Source organism: Mobula hypostoma, chromosome 3 (genome assembly GCF_963921235.1).
Source record: "Mobula hypostoma chromosome 3, sMobHyp1.1, whole genome shotgun sequence".
NCBI lineage: Eukaryota > Metazoa > Chordata > Chondrichthyes > Myliobatiformes > Myliobatidae > Mobula > Mobula hypostoma.
The window spans coordinates 175,910,476-175,937,895 of record NC_086099.1 but is presented as its reverse complement, the minus strand read 5'-3'; the positions used below and the strand labels follow the sequence as shown (position 1 = coordinate 175,937,895).

The 27,420-nt window shown below is 41.3% G+C and overlaps 1 protein-coding gene across 1 annotated transcript in view; it reads left to right on the top strand.

The window, feature by feature from the left end:
- Positions 1 to 27,420, top strand: part of si:dkey-12j5.1 (uncharacterized) — a 434,002-nt gene that overhangs the window by 54,617 nt on the left and 351,965 nt on the right. The window contains exon 8 of the mRNA XM_063042381.1: positions 12,197 to 12,265. Coding sequence (XP_062898451.1) covers positions 12,197 to 12,265 — 69 coding nt within the window. The remainder of the gene's footprint in view (positions 1 to 12,196; positions 12,266 to 27,420) is intronic.

The window sequence follows — 27,420 nt, the reverse complement described above, 5'->3', positions numbered from 1 at the left end:
TTAACAACTCATGTTAAACAACAATTAACCAATTCATATGCTCTAAACCTCGGAGCCCAATGCTCTCCAGCTCCCTGCACAGGCCCGAAGATCTCATTACGTGATAATATTGGATAATATTTTGATAAGTATGCTAATGCAGAAAATAAAATCGCTCCCACAGCTTCATTGTTTCCCTTCAAAATTTATTCTAAATTAATTCATATTGATTTTTAAAACCTCCAGTATGCATTAAAAGAAAACAGTACTTTAAACTAGTACCTGAAGGCTGTTCTAATTTTATATTACAGAGAGAAAGTGAATAATTTATATGCATAAGTTGACGTCTTTAAAAAATACGTACAGTACTTTGAAGCTCGTAGCCTTTTTAAAAAGTTTATGCAAGGATAGGTATAAAATGTAATATAGCTGAGGCTGTTTCATTTGGTTTTTGGACAGCAAGTTTGATTGAAAATGAGTCTTTAATCTTAAAATTTTACTCTTGATAGATCAGTGAAATGAGATTAAGCCATTTTCTTTTGTATCTCTCTGGTGTGTCAAGGGTTGGCAGATATTTTCCAGTGACACTGAGCTTACAGAAATATGAATGATGGCCTGTGTACTCCAGTTTAGATATAAGTGTTAGGGAATTAATTATTTACTGAAGCAATATTAATATCCTCAAATTTTTTTTGTGTATTAAGTAAACCCCTTGATCTGGTCTTGAAAGTGGTCAAACTTATGTTGTGAAATGTAAGTTTTGCAACACTGAGGATTTGGAGTATTAGGCTCTTTTGATGATATGAATTTTATTGATAGTTACATTTAGAATTTTAAAAAAATCCAGGAGGATTAATGAAATTACCAAAGCATAGAAAATCACTTTCAAAACAAATGAATGGTTATCCATTAATTTCCTTGATTTTGAAGATTATTTGTTCCATCGATCTTGTGTTTTTCTCCACATGTCTGTCTAGTTTATTTCCACAGTCTCCATGTTTCTATATTTTACTATAGTCTTCCTGTATTTACTTTGTTTTTAAAATAGTGGACCAGAGTTTGAGGGTAGTATTGAGCTGCTTGTAGTACCGGCACATGGAAAAGGATGGAGGTGCTTGATGGTGACTTGCCAGTGATGACCTGATCTGTAATGGGAGTCTCGCTCAGTAGCAAAACTTGCATAATGTGACAGTGTGATGGTCTGAATAAGTTTTCCTCACAAACTGGTTGAAATAGAAATAGCCAGCAAAGCTTGAACCCTATTGTTAACAGTAGTATCCAAAACGCTTGAAAATCAGTTGTTTAAAAAGTTATAAATTACAGGATTTCCCTGTTAAGATAAGAGTGTCTTTAGAACCTGAACTTGTCCCAGTCTTCATGTGAATGATCTCTTCCACTCTCAGTCATTCTTTTCCACAGACAAGTGCACTTTGCTTTCATTAATGTCCTATAGAAGGCATGACTTTAATGTGAACCATCTTTAGCTCTTGATTAATGATGCCATTATGTCAAAACCATTTCATTTCTTCCATAAAAACAGAAAATCTGGAAATTCTTAGCAGGTTTGGTGAGGAAGTATTAAAATTTCAGGTTGGATAACCTTTCAAAACATTCTAATTGTCTCTACTTCATTCCAATTTTTCAGCATTTGTAGAATATGGCTTTTGTGATACTGATATCCTCCAAGGCCCTTCAGGGAAGGGGTTTGCAGGAAGTTTATCTCTAATTCTTCAGAGACTAGGCTATCATTATCAATTTGTCTATACCCCTAACCTTACTCCATGTGTTATCTTGATTTTGAATTTCAACCAAGAAAACGTGTACATTCTCTTGTTTGATTTTCTCCAGCGAAAAATAGTTACTTTTTTTTTGTATTTTATCTTTTGTTCTTTTCTGTCCCTCTTGATTTTCCTGATGCCATTATAGTTACTTTAAACAGATCTTCATCTCTAATTCTGATTGCAAAGACTTTATTCATTCTTTTCCAAAATCTCACCCTTCCAGATATACCGTATAACCAAGCCTGTAGTTGTACAAATTTTACTAGTTCCAGGTAATTTATTCTGTCAATCAAAAATAAACTTTGACCTTCGTCTTTCGACGTGAAGCAGCAATTCATGGGCACTTCTTCCAATTTAGTGTACTGCATTCAATGTTCATAGTGTGGTCCCTTACATTTGGGAAGCCGAGCATAGATTAGGTAATCACTTTTTGTAGAATAACCTGCTTATAGACCACAGGAGTGACCTTGTGCATCCGATGGCCTGCCGATTCAATTCTCCATCTCACTTCCTTCTGACCTAGCAGTCTGTGGCCTCCTGTACTGTCACGTGAGGACTAATGGATGCTTGAGGATCAACATGTCATCTTCCATCTGGGAATGTTGCAGCCTTCTGGACTTAAGTTGTAGAATTAAATACTAATTTGATTTCCATTTGTATCAGTGTCCATCTGTGATATTAGCTCAGTTTGTTTTTTGTCCCCTTTCATTTTGCTTTCTTCAGAAGTGCCCAGCCTGCCCTGCCAGACATATCTTCCTGCTCTGCATTTCACAATTCCTGAATTCCTTTGTCATGTTCTTTTGACTGTGTTCTTTGTCTCTCATTGCTCCCGTTCAATTATTGAGCAAATAATATTGTTTACATGGTGTACTGATGATCACCCCATCAATGACATTCCCACACTCTGACTCTTCCTGCAGCTTAATGAGCTTCTGTTGTCTCTTTGCCACTTCCGATCAAGGATCTTTGACCAGAAGCATTAACTCTGTATCTTTTCCCTCACCTAACCACAACCTGACCTGCTGCGTATTGCCAGCAATTTAATTTCTTCTGTCAAACAAGAAATAAACATTGCTTTTATTTCTTCCTTTTAATATCAGTGGAAATCAAATGTCCCCATTAGAATTTTAATGCATTTGGAAGGAAGCTATTTGATAAATTTATACTTTGGAGAAACTTTCATATAAGCAGCTCTTTTTTCCCCCTTGTTTTTTTCTGATCTAGGTGCTGTAGGAGATTAGACTCTTGTAGAAAGTACTGTACATAATGTATTTTCTTCAAGACGTAACTTAAAATCCAAGCTAGAGGAGGTATTGTTGTGTATTTCCTTGGGTTTGTGGTTGTAAATAGATTGTTTGATTCAGCATTCCTTGTGTACATAATTCATTGAGGGTTATATATAAAAGCACTTCCAGTCAAGATGGCGCCAGTGAGCAACGATTCCTCAGGCGACATCGTAACAAATCTTTCCAATTATTTCACTTTTTCTTTCACTTTTTCTACACTTCCTGTTTGTTCTTTTTGTCTTGTTTGTGTTATGGAAACTGTTGGAGCCTGTGATGTACAGTTTGGAGCTCGATCGAAGGATCCAGCACTCTGCTGGGTCTGGAGAGCTGCCTCGTGGAAACAGGGCTAAAAGGGACCGAGAACACAAGCTGACTTGTGGAAAAGACCAGAGACATGGCGCAAGATCATGAACAACTCCACCTCGAAGTGATGAGGAAAATTAAAGCATCGAGGTGAATGCAGAGGGGCAAAGACGGTCAGTACCCGTGGTTTTCGGACCTGGGTCAGCAGTCACTCCTTGCGGAAGGTCTGAGTTTATGTGGCCGCTCTCGTATGCAGACAAACAAATGTTTTCAATATTTTGAGAATATGCGATTATTGGACTGTACATTATATCGGTTTCCTTCAGTTTTTCCGGGTTTGCTTTCTTGTGGCCGATTGGCAAGTGGGTGATCTGGTCATTTTTTCCTGTGTCGGAGAGGGATTGGGAGTGTCACTGTTCGTTTCTACAAGTGAAGGTCGAGGATTGTAATTGTCGCTGTTTTTTTCCTGTGGGGAGGAGGTAGAGGATTTTGGGGTCTGCGAGTTTTGTTTCTTTTCTTTTACATGTTGGGGGGGGGGTGTTCATGTCTTTTTTTTCATCAGCTCCCACGGTCTTTCTGTATTTCGTGGCTATCTGGAGAAGACAAATTTCAGAGTTGTATTGTACATGCATACATTGACAATAAATTAAACATTTGAAAAGTATGTGAATGGCATATGTCATTACACCACCAGGTCACCATGTCCATGTTTTCTTTCAATTCGTTTTATGTTTTGGAGTTACAAAATATAACAGTGGCAATGAGGAAGTTTTAAATGAAATTACATACCTGTTGAAGTGCAGTGAGCTGCTCGAGCTGGAAAAAAGTGCAGTGAGAAATGGTCAAGTAAAAGAACAGCACAGCGTGTGGTTCTTCAGTAAATGACAGACAGTTGAGTTAAGAAAAAGGCAGAATGTGCTCAAATTTAAGGGTTCATAAACATTGAGTACTGGCTGATAACGATTGTAAGTAAACAATCATAGAAATGTCTGGCTATATCAGAAAGATAAATGTGTTTGATTGCAAAAAAAGTTAACTGGTTGATGTATACTGAGGGAATTGAGTAGTATTTTTTAGCAAATGGAATAGCTGACGCCAAACGAGTGACAATTTTGCTGAGTGCATTTGGTGGAAGTGCCGACAGGTTGCTTTGAAGTTTACCTGCATCAACCAAACCAGCCTAAATGAGCTTTGCTGATATTGTGGAAGTAATGCACGAACATTTAGAACCAAGACCATTGTTGATTGCAGAATGCTTTAGGTTTTATAAGCAGAACCAAAGGAAGGGAGTCTATTTCAGATGGTTGTGGCTGAATTGAGCTGATTGTCCGAGCAGTTAATTCAGCAATGGGCTTAATGATGCACTGAGAGATCGTTTAGTTAGTGGAATCTTACAGGAACCCATTCAAAAATGGCTGCTATCTGCAGGGTAATTCATATTTTAAAAGAGCAGTTGAAATGGCTGTATCAATGGAAAAGGTAGACAGAGACACAGTTGAGTTGCAGCCAGGAATGAAAGTAAGTGTGAACAAAATTGCAGTATGTAAACAGAATGTAAACAAATTGCAGCATATAAATGTTGTGCAGGAACTTGCATACACCAGACTAAAGCAGATTTAAAGGCAAAACTTGCAGACAATGCAACAACATAGGATACATATAAAGAGCATATCAGGCAGACAAAAATAAATGGACTGCACAGGGAAGGGAAAAAGATAAAACATCAAGTTGCAGTTTCAAAAAAAGCACTAAACTGGATGCTGTTGATGAAAATTCTGATAATAATGAAAGTGACGCAGGACTGAGATTTACAATGTGAAAACTAACAAAAGACAAGCAATATAGCTTACAGTAGAAGTGAATGGTGAATTATTGAAAATGGAACTAGACACTAGCTTGACTGTTTCAGTCATTCCACAAAATCAGTTTGAACATCTTTTCAAGGATACTGAACTTATCTTTTTTTCCAGTATAACTCCTGTGGGAGTGACATTCATAATAGTGAAATACAACAACCAACAAGCCACATTGGACTTGTCTGTGGTAAAAGCAATGTGGGGTCTTGATTGGTTGAGACAACTACAATTTGATTGGAGATCCATCCGCATCCCTTGCAACAGTCAACTGAAAGCGAATTAAGAAAGGTAATAGGCACTAAAAAACTCAAACATATCAAGGGTAAAATAGTATTAAGTGAAAATGCTGCACCCAAGTTTTAGAAAGCCCATCTGGTTCCTTATGCAATCCATGCTAAATTAGCCAGTGAGCTAGATTCTTTGCCAGGTTGAGTGGGGCCCACTGGCAACACCATTAGTCCCAGTAGCCAACAAGAATGTGCCTGTCAGAATGTGTGGTGATTTTAAGGTTAGCATGACTTTTTACGCAAAGAAGATTAATACCCTCTGCCCAGGATAGAGGATATCTTTGCAAACTATTCTGGAGGGACCTAGCTGTGGCCTACCTATGGATGGAGATGGAAGAAGAGTCCCAAATGTTTCTCACTATCAACACCCACAAAAGGCTTTATCGCTATAATAGGCTTATTTTTAGAGTAGCATCTGCACCTGCACTCTGACAGAAAGCCGTGGACCCATGGACCAGGTGCTGCAAGGCTGCCCAGGCATTCACTGTTACCTGGATGACATCATTGTTACTGGCAAGGATGACAAGGAACATCTCCAAAATCTCAAGATAGTGTTAAAACAATCAGAAGATTACTGTCTCAAAGCATGACGTGGCAAGTATAATTTCTTTAATTCAAGCATCACTTACTGTGGCCACACCATTGACACATGAGATTTGCACAGTGAGCTGAGAAAATTCAAGCAGTGGTGGTTGTCCCAAGGCTGAAGGACATAGCACTATGACCTTTTAAGATTTGTCTATTACTATAACAGGTTCCTGCCAAACCTGTCTACTGTGCTGCAGCCCTTGAACTCATTTCTGCAGATTGGGAAGAAATGGCCATGGACAAAGCAGTGTGAGGTGGCTTTTCAAAAGGTAAAGGAAATGGTGACATCAGACATTGTACTTACACATTATGATCCACATCATCCAATGAAGCTTGCCTGTGACATCTTGTCTTCTGGTATACAGTAGGTGCAGTCATGTCACAAGTTATGAGTGATGGATGTGAATGTCCCATAGCCTTTGCATCATGTTCCCTAACCACTGCAAAACTAAAATATATGAGTTGATTGACAGAGAGGCCGTGAGTCTGGTTTCGGGTATAAAATGTTTCACCTGGTACCTGTATGGGAGAGAGTTTACTCTCATTACTGATCATCAAGCACAAGAGTCTAGTTTCAATCCACAGAAGGATGTTCCACTGACAACAGCAGCACAGATGCAGAGATGGGCCTTGTTTCTTGGAGGACATCATCACAAGATCAAATTCAAGAGGACAACTAATCATGCTGATGCTTTGTCTTGTTTACCCTTGGAGAAGCAAATATCTGAAAATTTACAAAAGAACACACTCCTCTTGACGTATTCTCCCTAATGCAAATTGAAAGTCTCACTATTATGCAGAGATGATCTAAAGGGAAACTAGAAGAGACCCCACACTGTGCCAGGTCTACATGGTCACCTCAAATACCTGGAATGTGCAGTAAATATCCCAGTTCCTCCATTTTTGCCAGTGCCAGGATGAATTTGCCCTTGATGGAGGTTGCTTTATGTGGGGATTGAGAGTTGTTGCATCATCCAAGTTGAGAGCTAAAGAGTTGGAGGAGCTACATGCTGGCTATCTAGGCATGGTCAAAATGGAAGCATTGGTTCAAAGCTTTGTCTGATGGCCTGAGAGAGATGAGCAGATGGAGCATCTTGCCATGCACTCTTTCAGATGCCAATATGTCGAGAAGATGCCAAGAGTATCTTGGAGAAGAGGGAAGAAAGGTGTCAGATCCACTTCCTGCAGTCCCAGAGTCTACTCCTATGGCCACCATGGAGGAGGACCCAGAACCTGAGATTGTTTCACAGCCACAAGTCTCATCTACCAAACAGAGTGACCCTCCCCACCCCCCCACCCCACCTTGTCAGGAAAGTTGTTACCCACAAGAGTAACAAATCCTCTGCAGTGACTAAATCTTTAGGCCTCAGTGGGACAAGTTAAAATTTACTATGCAGTAGATGTCTTTATAGTCGTGTATTATATACTGTACTGTGTTTATTGCTGAGATGCATTCTATATTGAGTTGGAGTTTATGGCTAAGCAGGGAGGATTGTTGTGTATTTAGCATTTCAGTAATATTTGAGTAATATTGTAAATATATTGTTTGATTAAGCATTATTAAGAGTTAAATGTAAAAGTACATAAATGGCATATGGCACCATGTCATAAGTGCGTGTCTCACGAAAGTTAAAATGAAATAAAGACACACTTTCCCAGCTCCATGTTTTCTTTCAGTTAGTTTTATGTTTGGAGATACAAAACATAAGTTACCAAATCATGTTCTCTGTTAAAGAGATCAATGTTTTGACATTGAGTGAATTTTATTCATTAGAGGCTTAGGTGGCATTGAATTGCTTTGATGAACCACTTTTAGTTGGTGGATACATTATTAAAATAATTTTGAGCTAGTAATTTTTGTATGTTATCCTAAAGATGAAATCTATACAGTGTATATATAGTAAATTAGGTAAAAACCGAGGACCTTATGTGGTCTGTACATACCAGCTGTGTGGTGAAAAAGGCACAACAATGCCTCTTTCATCCCAGAAGGTTGAGGAAGTTTGGTATGGACCCCCAAATCCTAATAACTTTCTACAGGGGCACAATTGAGAGCATCCTGATTGGCTGCATCACTGCCTGGTATGGGAACTGTACCTCCCATAATTGCAGGATTCCGCAGAGAGTGGTGCAGACAGCCCAGCGCATCTGTAGTTGTGAACTTCCCATGATTCAAGACATTTACAAGGACAGGTGTGTAAAATGGACCCATAGGATCATTGGGAACCTGAGTCACCTCAATCATAATCTATTCTAGCTGCTACCATCCAGAAAACAGTACCGCAGCATAAGAGCCAGGACCAACAGCCTCCAGGACAGCTTCTTCCACCAGGCCATCAGACTGATTAATTCATGCTGATTTGAGTGTATTCTATGTTACATTGACTGTTCTATTTATTATAAGTCACTATGATTGCACATGGCACATTTAGACGGAGATATAATGTAACGATTTTTACTCATGTATGTGAAGGATGTAAGAAGTAAAGTCAATTCAATTAAAATTGAGGAAATCCTGTGGACTGAGTGAGGTGAGGTTACTTTTTCAGTCCCCGATCATCTAACAGAGCCCAAGTATTGTTGGGAGATAATTCCAGTCCTCTTTATTTAGGAGAGTGAATGGCATGTTTAGTAGCTATTGTAAAGATTGAACAAGCTGCAAAGGTATGGCGCTGAATTGAATTGCTGTAGCCAGCAATTCTAATGGAAAGTGCTAGTGCTTAACATCTCATGGACTTCAGTGCTTCAGCAGATTTATGGAGGAACTTCAGCATTTTCTTGCTAAAATCTGAGGCATGCTATATATCTGTTGGTATATCTGCCACATTTCAATGGGAACTCACTTCTTTGATTCTACACCAGTCAGCACTGCAAAAGGATTCCCACTTAAGACCTGCAGATGGAAAAGAAAATGAAAGAATGGTACTGGAGGATTGGAGGGAGGCGAATGTTGTCCCCTTGTTCAAAAAAGGTAATACGGATAGTCCGGGTAATTATAGACCAGTGAGCCTTATGTCTATAGTGGCAAAGCTGTTGGAAAAGATTCTTAGGGATAGGATCTATGGGCATTTAGAGAATCATGGTCTGATCAGGGACAGTCAGCATGGCTTTGTGAAGGGTAGATTGTGTCGAACAAGCCTGGTAGAGTTCTTTGAGGAGTTGACGAGGCATATAGATGAGGGTAGTGCAGTGGATGCGATCTACATGGATTTTAGTAAGGTATTTGACAAGGTTCCACACGGTAGGCTTATTCAGAAAGTCAGAAGGCATGGGATCCAGGGAAGTTTAGCCAGGTGGATTTGGAATTGGCTTGCCTGCAGAAGGCAGAGGGTCGTGGTGGAGGGAGTACATTCGGATTGGAGGGTTGTGACTAGTGGTGTCCCACAAGGATCAGCTCTGGGACCTCTACTTTTCGTGATTTTTATTAATGACCTGGATGTGGGGTAGAAGGGTGGGGTGGCAAGTTTGCAGACGACACGAAGGTTGGTGGTGTTGTAAATAGTGTAAAGGATTGTCGAAGATTGCAGAGAGACATTGATAGGATGCAGAGGTGGGCTGAGAAGTGGCAGATGGAGTTCAACTCAGGGAAGTGTGAGGTGGTACACTTTGGAAGGACAAACTCCGAGGCAGAGTACAAAGTAAATGGCAGGATACTTGGTAGTGTGGAGGAGCAGAGGGATCTGGGGGTACATGTCATAGTCATAGGCATAGTCATAGACATAGTCATACTTTATTGATCCCGGGGGAAATTGGTTTTCGTTTAAGGGATGCCCACAGATCCCTGAAAGTTGCCTCACAGGTAGATAGGGTAGTTAAGAAAGCTTATGGGGTATTAGCTTTCATAAGTCGAGGGATTGAGTTTAAGAGTCATGGGGTAATGATGGAGCTCTATAAAACTCTGGTGAAGCCACACTTGGAGTACTGTGTCCAGTTCTGGTTGCCTTACTATAGGAAGGATGTGGAAGCATTGGAAAGGGTACAGAGGAGATTTACCAGGATGCTGCCTGGTTTAGAGAGTATGCATTATGATCAGAGATTAAGGGAGCTAGGTTTTTACTCTCTGGAGAGAAGGAGGATGAGAGGAGACATTATAGAGGTATACAAGATATTAATAGATAGAGTGGACAGCCAGTGCCTCTTCCCCAGGGCACCACTGCTCAATACAAGAGGACATGGCTTTAAGGTAAGGGGTGGGAAGTTCAAGAGGGATATTAGAGGAAGGTTTTTTACTCAGAGTGTGGTTGGTGTGTGGAATGCCCTGCCTGAGTCAGTGGTGGAGGCAGATACACTAGGGAAATTTAAGAGACTACTAGACAAGTATATGGAGGAACTTAAAGTGGGGGGTTATATGGGAAGCAGGGTTTAAGGGTTGGCACAACATTATGGGCCAAAGGGCCTGTACTGTGCTGTACTATTCTGTGTTCTAAATCTTAATTTTTATTTGTTTTAGTTTAAAGTTTTAGTTATATTTGAATATATTTAATGAATTTTTAAAACTATTTAAATGGTTTAAATGGTTTTTAAATGTCTGCACTTCAGAGACGTTAAAAGCACTTTTACAAAGCTTCACTGATTTTGACAGGAATTGAGCCTCTTTTCCCTGATCTTGTTTCTTTTAGGTTGTTGTGCAAGTTTTTAGCATCCCACAAGTTGCGCATGAGTGTGAGGGGAGTGTGGAAGGCACATTCTAAGACATGCTGAATTCAGCATGTATGGGCCATATCTTTGGGGGGGGGGGCGGTGGAGGGGAACCTGACTAACATTCGCCAGGTATATCGCTGTGCTTGGTTCAGACCTCAAACTGCAGTTTCAAACTATTGTGGACATTTTGTCTTTGTGGTGATAAAGCCATTCCTATTTGAAAATGTTACTGGAATGGCCGCAAGTATTGTATTTGTGTATACAATAAAACAAATTAATACACAATTGAAAAACTGTCAACCTACTGATTCCCACAGTTACCTTGACTATTTTTTTTCAACTTATCTTCTGTAAAAATGCTGTTCCATTTTCTCAGTTCCTTTGCCTCCACTGCATCTGTTCCTAGGATGTGGCTTTACTTTCCAGGACACCAGAGATCTCTTCTAAGTATGGTGTTTCCCTTCTTGCATTATTGATGCTGCCCCCAACTGCATCTCTTGCATTTCCCAGTCATCTGTGCTCACCCCATCTTCCTGCCACCTTAACAATGAGAGTTCCCATTGTCCTTGCCCACCACCCCATGAGCCTCAACATCCAACACAGCATCCTCCACAACTTCAGCCATCTCCAAAGAGATCCCCCCACTAAACATATCTCTTCCTCCCCTTCCACTCTCTGCTTTCTTCAGGGATCACTCCCTCCACGATTCCCTTGATCATTCATCCCTCCCGGCACTTATCCCTACAAGCGGCCAAAGTGCTGCATGTCCTCCCTCGCCTCCAGTCAGGGCCCCAAACAGTCTATTCCAGGCGAAGCAACACTGCTTCTGCTGGAATCGTCTACTGTGTCCAGTGCTCTTGTTGTGGACTCCTCTACATTGGTGAGACCTGTCATAAATTGGCGATCGCTTTGTCAAGTACCTCCACTCCATCTGCCTGAAGTGGAACTTTTCTGTTGCCAAGTGTTTTAATTGTGATTCTAGTTCTTGTTCTGACATGTCGGTTCATGGCCTCCTCTTGTGCCAAGAATGAATATTGATTTCTCCTTCTGGTAATTTTTTTCCCTCGCCTTCCCCTCTTCTTCTGTTCCCCGCTATGACCTTCTTAGTTTTTCTGTCTAGCCTATCGCCTCCCTGGGTCCCCTCCTGCTACTCTTTCTCCTATGGTCCACTCTCCTCTCCTATCAGATTCCTTCTTCTCCATCCTTTGACCTTTCCCACAACCTGGCTTCACCTATCACCTTCCAGCTAGACTCCATACCCACCTTCCTCCATTTTATTCTGGTGTCTTCCCCCTTCCTTCTCGGTCCTGAAGAAGGGTCTCGACCCAAAATGTTAATTGTTTATTCATTTCCATAGATGCTGCCTGACCTGCTGAGTTCCTCCAACATTTTGGGTGTTGCCCCAGATTTCCAGCATTTTCAGACTTTCTCGGGTTTAAAATTAATGCATTAATCTATTTTCCTTCATGTTTCAGAATTTGTTTCCTCCTTATGAATCCAGAATAACTGCAGCAAAACTGTTGATAGAAGTTGAAGAATATGAGGTAGGATTGTCAGATTCCATCTTTTATTCTGTGCAATATACATAAAAGTAACCAGTGCTGGTCTTTAACTTTTCATGGTTGCCATAAACTAGAAAGGAACGCCCGAAGGGAAGAAAGACCAGAGAGCAAATGTCTGCTTCCATGTATTTGGAAATTTTCACCAATCACTCACAATATATTGTCTTGTTCATATAACGTAACACTAAAATCTATAAACTCTTATGTTGTTTTGGCCGTCTATTGATATCATTTCTTTCCTTTTCCCTTTCTTTCTGTGTTAAAGAAAATACAATCTTTGTTTTCTTTGAATGAAATTGTTAAAGACAATGTATTATTCTTGAGAGTCTACATTAATTATATCACCTTGCAACACATATTTCCTGAGATTATTTTTCTGACTGCAGAGCTACTTTTTGCTCTTCTATGATGTCCTTCTGTGAGCCTAAGTTGCTTGGCTGGTAAGGAGTATTGATGAGTATTACAATGCAAACTGAAGATGCTTGTGGCATACAGTGAAATATTTCATTATGTTATGTAGTTTTCTTCTGCAAAGGCACATTTAGGATTTAACAGCATCTGAATGTGATGGTAATGTTGGACTCATGACTCAGACGGTTATTTTAACAGATTTGATTTGACTACTTTTATTAGGTCTACCCTGCAGATATAAGAAGTTAAAAGAGGTTCATAATAACTTTAAACTCCAATCATATCAAATTGCCAAAAGGGTGAAGTTTGATCACTGGAATAGTTTGTGATATGTTATTTTAAAATTCTGATTTCCTTCCCTTCACCTAGTTTCTACTTGTTATCTTTCCCCTCTTTCCATTTCATTCTCCTCTTTTTCTCAAGTTGATTATTTTGCTATTACCTTCCTTTGTGTCCTTACCTATGGATCCATTTATTGACCTTTCCTCTCATTGTTTTATCAAATACTGTACTTGTACCAATCTTTTAATTGTACTTGTGAACAATTTTGGAATTTTGTGATGTAATGTAAAGAGGTCCATTGACTCGTCTATAATTCTACATTAGAAGTAATATTTTAGAAACATGTAAAATGTTAAAGAAACAGGTTGCCTCATTTTTTTAGCCCCTCTTAATCACATTAAGTCGCACTATTTGCAACACAGGTTACTATTTGTTGTTTTATAAATTACGGTAGGGAATGATAAGCCTGGTGCTTGTGTGGCACAGCGACATTTTGCAGGCAGAAAACAAAACTACTAACTATTCTATTAATTACGCTTTTTCTGGACTACAAGCACTACAACCCACAGCCTGTAAATTCACTTTGGGAGCTGTGCTTTTGAACAGTCTGTACAACCTGTTGTCTTTGCGTATCCCGAAGGATCCAGTGAACTGGACTCTCAAGAATGCAGATTTGGCTGCTGCAGCTATTGCTGGAGTGGACTTGGGGCCAGATCAAAGTGGCGGGGCCCAGGTCCAAGAGCGAAAAACAAACCAATGTTTGACCAATTTAAGCGCTGAGAGTGAAGAATGAATCAGTGTTCAGTTCATTACTCAGTGAGGTTTATTGCCTCAGTGCTGAACTAACTCTGTAGCTGTGGCCTGCAACCATTGGCACTCACCTTATCCTGAACTGGCTCCGTGGCTGTGTTTACTTTTATTGTTTGCATGATTTGCTCTTTTCACGCATTGGGTGTTTGATGGTCTTTATTGTGTTTTTTTAAATGTGTTCTATTGTGTTGCTTTGTTTTGTGGCTTTCTGCAAGAAGATGAGTCTCAAGGATGTATACGGTATACGTACCATGATAATAAATATATTTTGAACTTCCATGCAAGTTTTGAGGATTCAGATCAGTGAGGGAGCTGAAACACTCCAAGGTTGCTGTAGGGAACAGAAACGTAAAAATATGTAAAACACTAAGTCTAAAACAATGAGTAAAATAATTGATAAAAGAGCAAGTCCCCCACCCTTTTACTAAGTGATGCAAAGGGTTAACAAAACAAGTCCGAAGCAGAGGGCAGAAGAATTAATACAGGAACAAGTCGGATGCTGTTTCGCTTGTCGAGGACTCTGATTTACGACGACTGGCCTGGAAACTCTTTAGATGTTCATATCCAGTCTCAAGACAGAAGTCCAATGTGCTTACTTCTGAAAATCTTATCAACCAAGACTTTACTTTGCCAACCAAAATGGTTTTGCTCATCCTTGAAAAAGAGAACAAATGATCACATTCCCTGAACAGATTACATCTGTTTATGTACGTCAAGGCCTCATGGAGCTGACCTCATGAATCAAGACCTTATGCTGTACTTGCCTTTCTAACTGACAGGCATGCTCAATATGAGTACTGCGAATGGGCAACTACATTCCAAGTAAAAAGATCTGTTTTTAATATACCTCAGGGTATAAGCTTTAAAGGATGGTGGATAAAAATGAAAGATTAGAAATTTGGAGTGTGTGGGGAAGCAGTGACTATAGGGTTTAATTAGAGGGATTTAAAAAATAAATATTGTAAATGTGGAGGTGTTGAAGGAAAATCAGCCGGTTTAGGTTGAGCAGCATACACAAAATGCTGAAGGAACTTAGTAAATTAGGCAGCCGCTAGGCTAGGGAGTGGAATAAATAGCCAGGGGTTCGGGCCAAAACACTTCATCAGGACTTCAAAGGAAGGGGGTGTATATTGAACGGAATTTGATGGAGAATCAAATAAGCAGCAGGAATTTGCAATGGCTTAAGTATTTATTATGTGGAAAATGGAAAGCTGGCCACAAGAGCTTTGAATTAGTTGAACATGGACTTTACACAGCTGTAAATATAATTAGGCGGTGGAGTATTATTTTTTATTGGAGTTAGTTCATCAATGTGAAACAGGAGTTGCAAAGTGTTTTTTTTCCTCATTATGTAAATGTGTGAATTCTTGTGTCAATTAAAGATTGGTTTCATTGCTGTCTTGGGAGATGCCTGGGGTCTACATTATCTAAACCTCTTAACTGGTAAGTGAATTGTGGATATTGTTAATTAGGTTATAGATTTTTTAAAAATACAATTGCAGAAGGAATAAAACAGGTTATTCCGTTATAGTATTCAAGCTCTAAAATCATTTTATCTTGTCAAAGAACTAGAAGAAATAAAATGCAGAAAATTTGCAAATTCAGAAGAATAAATTATGATTCTTAAATGCCAAATTTTCTGCTTAAAATTTAAGCAACTATATTCACTGAAGTAGATGGTTGAGTGGATGTTGTTACGTACCCCGTAACTGGGTTGCCAAACCAGCAGAAATGGATCACTCAGTTGGAGTCTGGATTACTAGAACTAAGAAAGTTTTATTACAGAAACAAGCAACACAGTAAACGAAAGGATAATAAATGCAACAGTTCAGCAATGATAAACACACATGTGCACAGAATTAAGATAACAGATCAACCAAGCTCTATCGTTGTCTAGGGGTAAATGACCAATTTCAAAGTGACACAAAGTCCAGTTCAATTTAGTTCAGTTCGCCGTAATCGTTGCCATGGCGATGGACAACGTGGGGGGAGGGAGAGAGAACGAGAACGACTGATCATTCAAAACGGTTCACAGACCTGCGATATTGCTCACAAGCAGCTTTCGGGCGAGTCCTTTGTGATGTCACCTGGGGTCACCGACTGTGACCCCTCCTCCAGATGCGGTCGATCCTCTGCAGTGAACCCGGCACCCAAGCAAGGGCGGACACACACCGGGTTCCCGCTGATCGTACCTTTTCACCCTGTGCGTTTATGGCCCGGTACTTTCCACCGACTTGTGAGAGGCGCACCGCTTCCAGGGTCTCGTTACCTCGGGTGTCGTGTGTGTCCTGCCTTAGCGAACCTGTCCCTTTTTATCCCCCTGCTGGGGTATCGCCTGTCCATCACTTCAAACAGTTCAGGGTTCAAAGGGGGAGCCGCTCTAGACAGCTCTCTCTCCCGTCCCTTCATTACACATCTCCAAATGCTGCTCCATTGTCTTCCTTATCTCTCTCTCTCTCCCGAAGACAGGTGGCAGACCAACTGCTGATCACACAGGACAGCTAACATCTATGTGTATTCTTGTCACACTTCCCCCCTTTTAAGGATTTTTACCGGGGTAAAAATTACAAACATGAGTACGTTATTTGATACACACAAATATACATCTTTATCAGCTATTTGGCTAATACAGCGAGTTTGAAGTTGTCAACACCTGACAGACAGTCAGCCATCACATTTTCTGTTTCTTTTATATGTGTTATTAATAATCCCTTAGACCAGGCTCCAACTCAGCAAACTTCATAGTGGCCAAAAACACTGATGAATTGCGATCAATGTAACCTCTCATTTGGTTTTGTCCCGGACCACAATAACAAGGGTCGTCCCATTCCGACTTAGTTTTCTCTCGCAAGGGCTTAGTAGGAGGGGGAGGGCTAGTGACCGCAGAGTTATTGCAAAACTTCCTACAGTACCCCACCATCTCCAAGACCCTTCTGAGGGCCCTCTTGTCTGTCGGGGTTGGGAGGTCAGCGATAGCCTGCACTGTAGCTTGCATCGCTGCCAGCTGCCCCTGTGTCACCACAATTCCCAGGTAAGTGACCTTCGTGTGGCCGAATTCATTTTTTTCAAGGTTCACTATCAAGCTGGCTTCAGACAGCCATATTAAATTGCCAATACACACCTCTGTGTTCGTCAGCCCTTTAGTCACTGAATTACTCATTCTATATGGATGTTGTTTACTAGGCTGACCTATTGTAACAGAGACACCACCCAACGTCCCAGTTCTTTGCATCGCCTCAGGACGATCAAACACACGGGTACGAGTCGTTTAATTACTTCTCCTAAAGAGTCGCTTTGTTCGGGGATTAAGGGAGAGACCTTATCAGCAGACCTAGCCAAAACAATAGCCTTCTCCCATCTGATCGATACCATACTAATCTTTTCAAAATGGTTTTTTTCTCTTATCAGGGGGACCCTAGCTTCATTGATTTCCACGCTAACCCCGACTAGGTTTGTTAGCATATCAAGAGCCTGTGACCGTCTCAGTTCGCGTCGGCCATAATCAATAACATCCTCCCCCCGGGCAGCCGGTAAACCTCTTTCATGATTCCACCAACTGTTTCCTCCAGCACCGCAAAATATCCACCGGGGGGTACCTTGTGGGCCAGGTTAAAAATCTCATCCTCATAACTCTTTTGCACCACCCCCCACTCCTCATCTGCGGGTACTGTACTTGATTTCCCTTTCTTCCTTAGCACTTCCTCCTCCGCACAATAGCCTACTAGTTCCCTTGTTAAGTCTGTGTCAGAGGGAGCTGTCTCTGCCAAAACCATCAGCCCCTCGTCTCGCTCCTGCGTCTGCGCAAATTCCTTCCTGGCTAATGCTAAGTCTGTCTCGGGTTCCTCACTACCTCTTGTCTCCCTACACTCCTTCTTTTCATTTTCTACCCCTGTCTCATACAAGACTGGCAGAAACGTCTCAGCTAAATTCACTACCGCGGTCTCGCGATGAACCTGTGAGTCCATGGGCGGGGCCTCACTGCTGGCAGGCTGACCTGTCAATCTCACGACTGGGAACACGATTCCCCCGGCGATGTCATTACCGAGCAAGACTTCCACGCCTTTCATCGGTAATTCGGACCAAACCCCGATCGTGACTAGTCCAGAGACCAGGTTGCTTTGTAAGTGTATCTGGTGCAAAGGGACTGACTCTGTCCCTTCCCCAACACCTTTGACCTTTACCTCCCCAGTCTGGGTCTCTGAGCTGAACTCTAATACACTCTTCAGTATAGTGACTGACACGCTCCCGTGTCTCTCCAGATCCGCACTGGAACTGGTTTTAACCCCTCCTTCACTGACACCAATCCGGCCGAGATAAACTTCTCGCGCCCTTCCTGAACTTTGGCAGACCTGTCCTTCCCTAGTGATTCGTGTACCAGCTCGATACAGCCAGTCAAAATCGCTGTTTTCCCTTTTCCCGTCTCCTTCTTTGGGGCAAAGCACCTGGACGCAAAGTGTCCGACTTTCCCACAATTATAACAGACGACCCCAGGAGACTTCCTACCAGACTGCTCCCGGTCTACCTTATACTTCTCACTAGTCCCCGGCTTACTTTCTGACTTTTCCGGCGGACTCTCCCCGCCGTCCTGACTACCCTTCTGGTAGCCTTTACTCGGGGCAAACTTCATTTTATGTGTCAACGCATACTCATCCGCCAACTTAGCAGTTGCGGCTAATGTGGCTGCCTCTTTCTCATCTAGGTAGGGTCTCATACCCTCAGGGACACAACTTTTAAACTGCTCAATCAGGATCAGCTGTAGCAGTCTGTCATAATCCCCCTCTACCCCCTTCGAGGCGCACCAACGCTCACAATATGTCTGCAGCTCACGGGCAAACTCCAAATATGTGCGGTCGCACTGCTTCCTCGCATTCCGGAACCTCTGCCGGTATGCCTCCGGGACCAACTCATAAATCCTGAGGATGGCCTCTTTCACCGCCTCATCCCTCTGGGCATCTTCCACGGACAAAGCTGAGTAAGCTTCTTGGGCTTTCCCTTTCAGTACACTCTGAAGTAAAACAGCCCACTTATCCCTCGGCCAGTCCTGACTTATAGCCACTTTTTCGAAATGGAGGAAGTACCGATCCACGTCGGTATCGTCAAATGGGGGAACCAGCCTAACCTCCTGGGTTGCCTGGAACCCTCCACCTTGGTTCAGCACAAGCCCCTGCTCTGCCCTTAACCTTAACTTCTCTAGCTCGAATTCCCTTTCCCTCTGTTTCTCCAACTGCCTCTCTTCTCGCTCCAACTGTCTCTCTCTCTCTCTTGCCTTTCTAACTCTCTCTCCTGCTCTTCTCGCTGTAACTGTCTGTCCCTCTCTTTCTCTTCTCGCTCCAACTGCCGTACCCGGAACTCGTGCTCGAGTCTCAGTTTTTCAAGCTGCACCTGTACCGTGTCTCCAGCAGGTTTTTCAATAGACACCACCTCCAGCTCGCCTTGGGGAAACACACCTTTTGATACATAGTGCTCTACGATAGCTCTGTGTATCTCCTCTCTCCTCATTGTCGACTTCCCCTTAGCAAGATTCAACTGTTTGGCCACAGCTACCAATTCCGATTTCCTGGCATCCTCTAATGCCTCCAAGGTCGGCGCCTTTATAAATTCCTCAGCCTCCATTTCTGCTGTTTGTCTTTTCTTTCTTTTGGGAATTTTGACCCAATCAATTTACTCCGTCCCAAATTTAGTGTTCAAAATCCCAGACGAGCCCCCACTTATGTTACAAATCCCGTAAATGGGTTGCCAAACCAGCAGAAATGGATCACTCAGTTGGAGTCTGGATTACTAGAACTAAGAAAGTTTTATTACAGAAACAAGCAACACAGTAAACGAAAGGATAATGAATGCAACAGTTCAGCAATGATAAACACACATCTGCACAGAATTAAGATAACAGGATCAACCAAGCTCTATCGTTGTCTAGGGGTAAATGACCAATTTCAAAGTGACACAAAGTCCAGTTCAATTTAGTTCAGTTCGCAGTAATCGTTGCCATGGCGATGGACAACGTGGGGGGAGGGAGAGAGAACGAGAACGACTGATCATTCAAAACGGTTCACAGACCTGCGATATTGCTCACAAGCAGCTTTCGGGCGAGTCCTTTGTGATGTCACCTGGGGTCACCGACTGTGACCCCTCCTCCAGATGCGGTCGATCCTCTGCAGTGAACCCGGCACCCAAGCAAGGGCGGACACACACCGGGTTCCCGCTGATCGTACCTTTTCACCCTGTGCGTTTATGGCCCGGTACTTTCCACCGACTTGTGAGAGGCGCACCGCTTCCAGGGTCTCGTTACCTCGGGTATCGTGTGTGTCCTGCCTTAGCGAACCTGTCCCTTTTTATCCCCCTGCTGGGGTATCGCCTGTCTATCACTTCAAACAGTTCAGGGTTCAAAGGGTGAGCCGCTCTAGACAGCTCTCTCTCCCGTCCCTTCATTACACATCTCCAAATCGCCTGTCCATCACTTCAAACAGTTCAGGGTTCAAAGGGGGAGCCGCTCTAGACAGCTCTCTCTCCCGTCCCTTCATTACACATCTCCAAATGCTGCTCCATTGTCTTCCTTATCTCTCTCTCTCCCGAAGACAGTGGCAGACCAACTGCTGATCACACAGGACAGCTAACATCTATGTGTATTCTTGTCACAATGTGTATTTCTCTTTTGTTGGAAATATATTTATGTGAAACATAGAAAATCCTACTCACATAATTAATTGGCGAGCTTGACACTGATCAGTTGACTAAAAGATATCGTATTAAACAGAATACACTACCTTTAGCAGGCTTTATTAAATTCTTTAGAAGTGCACTCTGCAAAATATATATGGGCCATGTCCTATAACACCTTACTCCTCCCAGTTCAGGTCAATTCTCTGTATCACCATAATCAATCTTCAAAGTTTCCTTTTTGATCCTCACCATCTGGGAGATGCCCTCTTCTCATTACTACCATTGAGGAGGAGGTACAGGAGCCTGAAGAACCACACTTAACGTTTTAGTATTTGGTGTCATATCATCTACAATCTCCATCATCCCAGGTGCACCACAAGGCTGTGTGCTTAGCCCCCTGCTCCACCTGCTTTACACTTGTGACTATGTGGCTAAGCACAGTTCCATTGCCATACTCAAGTTTCCTTATGATGCCACTGTCATGGACTGAATCAAAGGAGGTGACGAATCAGCCTGTAGGAATGAGATTGAGCGGTGCCACAGCAACAGCATCTTGCTCAATGTTTGTAAGACCAAGGAACTGATTATTGTCTTCAGGAGGAGGAAACCGAAGGATCAGAGGTGGAGAAGGTTAGCAACTTTAATTTCCTCAGTGTTATCACTTCAAAGGACCTGTCCTGGTCCCAGCTCATACGTGCAATTATGAAGAAAGCATGGCAGTGCCTCTACTTCTTTAGGAATTTGTGAAGATTCGGCATGACATCTAAAACTTTGACAAACTTCTATGAGTGTGTGTGGAGAGCAACGTTCCCTTCAATTTGTAATGACCAGTGTGGGGAAAAAATTTGTCCTACGTAATTTTTTGCTTAGTGATGACAACGTGTGCACACTGAATTTTGTATATAGAGGTATCCTTTTTAACAGCTAGCAAAACACTGTCAACAAGAACTTTGATCTCTGGGTTTGATCGCTTTCACTCTCATTCATCTGCACTCTCACAAAACGTACACAGCAGGCTTGTAGTGGGTAATGAAGGATTTTCTCACCGGAGCTTTTGCACACTGTCCATCTGTGATTTGCTTGCTAAGTGACGTTTTAAAAAGTCAAGTTCCCAAATATCACACCACTTCTTCTCACTTACAAGTTCTCCAGCAACTTTTGCATCTCAACAATACACGCAGGTAATATCAGTTATACATAAATATTTCTCATAACACATACCAATCCTCATAGAGGATCAGAAGTGGAGAGAGTGAGCAGTTTCAAGTTCCTGGGTGTCAAGATCTCTGGGGACCTAACCTGGTTCCAACATATTGATGTAGCTATAAAGAGGGCAACACAGTGACTATACTTCATTAAGAGTTTGAAGAGATTTGCTATGTCAACAAAAACACTCAAAAACTTCTATAGATGTACCATGGAGTGCACTCTGACAGGCTGCATCACTGTCTTTGGTATGGGGAGGGGTGCTACTGCACAGGACTGAAGGAAGCTGCAGAGGGTCGTAAATTTAGTTGGCTCTATCTTGGGTACTAACCTACAAAGTACCCAGGACATCTTCAAGGAGCGGTGTCTCAGAAAGGCAGCGTCCATTATTAAGGACCCCCAGCACCCAAAGCATGCCCTTTTCTCACTGTTACCGTCAGGTAGGAGGTACAGAAGCCTGAAGGCACACACTCGCGATTCAGGAACAGCTTCTTCCCCTCTGCCATCCAATTCCTAAATGGACATTGAACCAATGAACACCACCTCACTTTTTTAATATATATTATTTCTGGTTTTGCATGATTTTCAATCTATTCAATATATATATGCTATAATTGATTTACTTACTTTTTCTCTTCTATGTTATGTATTGCATTGAACTGCTGCTGTAAGTTAACAAATTTCACGACACATGCTGGTGATAATAAACCTGATTCTGATTCCTGGTGTAGTAGCTTCTACTGTTTCATTAATCCATTCTTTTTTAAATAAACCAGTGGTTCTTTTATGCTTCACGCCCGTTGCTTCTTTAGAATTTGACATAGTGAATCAATAATTTCTTCAATATAAACAGTATAAATAAGCTAGTTCTAAAATCCGCAGACAATTCATTGCAAACTCCGCATTGTAAACATCAACTGCATCAGAAACCGGAAATGGAAATGTGATTGTATACGATCATGAAATGCACTTCACATTTGTTCACAGTTCAAATTCCTTTGTGAGCTAGTAGCAAAAGATTTGTGCACGCACGCACCTTAGTGGGAACATAGGTGGAGAATATACTGACTGGCTGCATCACAGCATGGTATGGAAACACCAATGTACTTGGACGGAAAATCCTACAAGTGTAGTGGATACGGCCCTGTCTATCATCAGTAAAGCCCTCCCCACCATTGAGCATATCTACATGAAGCGTTGTTGCAGGAAAGCAGCCTGTATCATCAGGGACTCCCATCACCCAGGTCGTGCTCTCTTTTTGCTGATCTCATCAGGAAGAAAGTACTGTACAGGAGCCTTAGAGCTCCCACCACCGTGTTCAGGAATAGTTATTACCCCTCAACCATCAGGCTCTTAAACTGGAGGGAATAACTTCACTTTCCCCACTATTGAGCTGTTCCTACAAGCAATAGACTCACTTTCAAAATCTCTTCATCTCATGTCCTTGATATTTATTGCATATTTATTTATTATTATTATTTCTTTTTGTATTTGCACAGTTTGTTACCTTTTGCACAGTGGTGCAGTCATTCTTTGATTCTATTGTGGTTACAATTCTGTTACAGATTTATTGAGGATGCCTACAAGAAAATGAATCTTAAGGTTGTATATGGTGACATAAAAGTACTTAGTTAATAGATTTACTTTGAATTTTGATCTTTTAAGAACAGCTTCTTCCCCCTCCACCATCAGATCTCTGAATGGTCCATGAGCCAATGAGCATTACACTATGCCACTTTTGCGCTTTTTATCAATCTAATTTTGTCTGTCTATTATTATTGTAACCTGTATCAACTTTTTAATATATTGCACTCTGCCTCTGTAACAAAATTTCAAAACAGATTTTGATTCTGTTTTCATGATTGATGCAAGTCAAGCGAGTATGGTATCTAAATGTTGCTCAAGCTCTTTGTAAGTGAAGGAAAGAAGATTCCTTCATTTAATTTATTAACTACCATTACATCAGTTTCACAGCTCAATAAGAAAAATATGCTAATAATTAAAAGGTAATCAAAGTATGACTTGAGAAAATGCCTTGAAATTAATGGGAAATGCTTGCAGTTGCATGCAGAATTCCGTTAATCCCCTGCATACATGCAGCTGGTTTCAGGTTCTTGCAAATGCGTGCCTGAACACAAAACTTCTGAATTTGCTGACTGCCTTTCCTGGTCTTTTCCCAAATTGCTTTGATATTTGAATTCTCATGGAGTTGAGCAGCAGGGCAATTAGTTGTGTCAATTTACTAACACTTAAGCTGGGAAACTGCTGGAAAAATTATCTTTAGTCATTTAAAATGTCCATAAATCTTTTGTTTCTTAATTTTGTCTTTATATTGCCTCCATTAATGTGAAACATAAATGGTATTTACATGTACCAAACCTTGCTGCTAAACTGTCCTCATCCTTAGGGATTGGTCCCACACTTTCTAGCAAACTGGAAAGATATGGGAAATGAAATCTGGACATAGCTAGTGTGTCAGCAAAACACAGCTTGGTTGGAAATTATGGACCAAGTAGGTTATAAAACTGAATGGAGAAATTTGGTAAATCTGGTTTATTTTTCCAGTGTAATCTGTACTTTTGTGTTCTTATGCATGTATGATAACTTCTACCTTTTGTTTAAGTATATTGGACCTCAATAAAAATGTTTTAGTTAATTAATAAATGAGTATCACTGAAACTACTTTTCTCATAAATAATAGTATAGTTCCCCATGCAAATTGCCACTGATCCACTTATCCCTATCTTTTTATTCTGGGGTCCTTTCCCTTCCATTCCAGTTCTGAAGAAGGGTCTTGGCCCTAAACGTCGACTATTTGTTCATTTCCATAGATGCTGCCTGACCTGCTGTGTTGCTCTTGCATTTTGTGTATGTTGATCCATTCAACACTAGCCCCGAACTTTGACGGTTGTAATCTTTATTATAATAGATTTGCAGTTATTCTGGAATGTCAATGAGAAACATTGATCTCCATTTGGTGATTTGGAGTATTTAGCACATTTGTATGATATGCAGTGAAAGATTTTGAATTGTTTATGGTTGTCTCTCGGATAATCCAGGCATTATTATATGTTAAATTAATCTGCTCACCAACCTGCCATAAAAAGATTTAATATGAAGTTAGGTAAGATTTTTCCACACCATTTTATATTTAAGATTAAACTTCGGAGTTTATTTGGCACAAGCACGTTTCATTGCCTGAAGCAAAATAGTTAATAATCTTTGAAAAATATAATTTGGAACTGTTCAATATTTTTGCATGGGCTGCTAAATTGCAAGGAGTCTACCTATTGAGCGCTTTTAGAAGTAATTCACAGTGGCATCACAAATTCTTAATTCCTTAATTAATTAAAGGTCAAAAACATTCATTTGAAATTAATATATGAAATTTGCTTGGCATTTTAATTGATTGGGTAGACCAGTTAGGTCCTCATTATAATTCATGATTCACCTGCAATTCAAAACCCCATGGATTAGAAAGTTATTTGCAGTGATACATACTTCATAATATCAAGGAATAATCTTTTCTATTGTGAGCTATTCTCTTGTTCATTCGCCCAAATTTTCTGATATTGTGGGGTTTTCTCATGAAAAATATGGTGGGCCATTTGTCTGCTGCGACTGTGATCTAGCATTGATTATCTGCCTTTTTTGGGATCATCCTCATTTATTTTTCTAGGGAAGTTGGCAGTGGACCCTGTTAGGTTGAGCAGCATCAATGGAAATGAATAAACAATTGATGTTTTGGACTGAGACCCTTCATCATGACTGGAAAGGAAGGGCAAGGTGCCAGAATAAGAAGATGGGGTGGGGGGGGGGGAAGAAAGGAAGGAGTACAAACTGGAAGGTAACAGGTGAAGCCATGTGGGTGGGGTGGGGGTGAAGAACAATATTGTGCAAAAGTCTTGGGCACATATATTATTAGGGTTCCTAAGTACTTTATGAGGAAAGTACTATATAATATACCTAAAACTTTTGCATAGTACTCTAAGGGTCAGGTGAAAAAGGTAAAGGGTTGGAGAAGAAGGAATCTGATAGGAATGTGGACTGTAGGAGACAGGGAAGGTGGAGGGGCACTAGTGGGAGGTGATAGGCAGGTGAGGAGAAGAGGTTAGAAGGAGGCTAGAATGGGGGAATGAAGAAGAGGGAAAGGATATGGGAAAACAATTGCCAAATGTAGGAGAAATTGATGGTCACTTCATCAGGTTGGAGTTGACCTAGATGGTATATATGGTGTTGTTCTTCCAGCCTGAGAATGCCTCATCATAGCAGAAAAGGAGGCCATAGACCAATATGTTGGAATGGGAGTGGGGATTGGAATTAAAATGATTGAGCATCACATTAAGTGGATGCCAGGGTTGCAGCTGTATTGCAATAACTTGGCTAAAGGCACGAATATTTCTGGAGTGGAGGAGTGGAGTATAGGAGAGGGTCAGCAACTTTAAGTTCCTTGGTGTTATTATTTCGGAGGACCTGTCCTGAGCCTAGCATGCAAATGCAATTACGTAGAAAGCATGGCAGTTCCTCTACTTTCTTAGAAGTTTGTGAAGATTCGGCATGTCATCTAAAACTTTGACAAATTTCAATAGTTGTATAGTGGAGGGTATATTGACTGGCTGCGTCACAGCCTGGTATGGAAACACTGTTGCCCTTGAATGGAAACTTCTACAAAAAATATTAGGTATGGCCCAGTCCATCATGGGTAAGCTCTCCCCATCATTGAGCACATCTACATGAAGCATTGTCACAGGAAAACAGCATCCATCATCAGGGACCCACACCATCCAGGACTTGCTCTCTTCTTGCTCGGCCATCAGGAAGATGATGGTTACCACTCAATCATCAGGCACTTGAACCAGAGGGGATAACTTCACTTGCCCATCACGGAACTCTTTCCGCAAACTACGGACTCACTTTCAAAACTTCTTAATCTCATGTTCTCGATATTTATTACTCATTTATTGCAAGGGGATTGGGAAAATCAGGTTCATGTCGGATCACAAGAGAGGGAATTTGCTGAATGCCAACAAGATGGCTTTTTAGAGCAGCTTGTGCTTGAGCCTACTCAGGGAAGGGCTATCTTAATTTAGGTGTTGTGTAATAACCCAGTTCTTATTAGGAAGCTTAATGTAAAGGAACCCTTAGGAGGCAGTGATCATAATATGATTGAATTCGTTCTGTAGTTTGAGATGGAGAAAAACAAATCACATGTTCCCCCATTACTACCACATCAGCATCATTTTCCAGTGGTCAAGTATCAACTTTCACCTCCCTTTTACTCTTCATTTAACTGAAGAAGACAAACTCCTAGAGTTGCCAGTGTGCTGGCTTTATGATTGCCCCAAGACAGATCCTCTGAGATGTTGACACCCAGGAACTTGAAGCTGCTCACCCTTTCCAATGCTGACCCCTCTATGAGGACTGTTGTGCGTTCTCCTGACTTCCACTTCCGGAAGTCCTTACTGACGTTGAGTGTGAGATTGTTGTTGCAACATCACTTATCTAGGTGATCTGTTTCACTCTTCTGAACCTCCTCATTGCCATCTGAGGTTTGACCACATTAGTTGTGTCACTGAGAAATTTTATGAGTTGTGCTTTGCTTCACAGTCATGAGTATATAGAGAGAGTAGAGCAGAGGGTTAAGCATGCATTCTTGGGGTGTGCATATGTTGACAGTCATAAAGGAGAAGTTCAAATTAATGCAAACATGAGGAAATCTGCAGATCCTTAGACAAGGAAATCCTTAGTCCTGACGAAGGGTCTCGGCC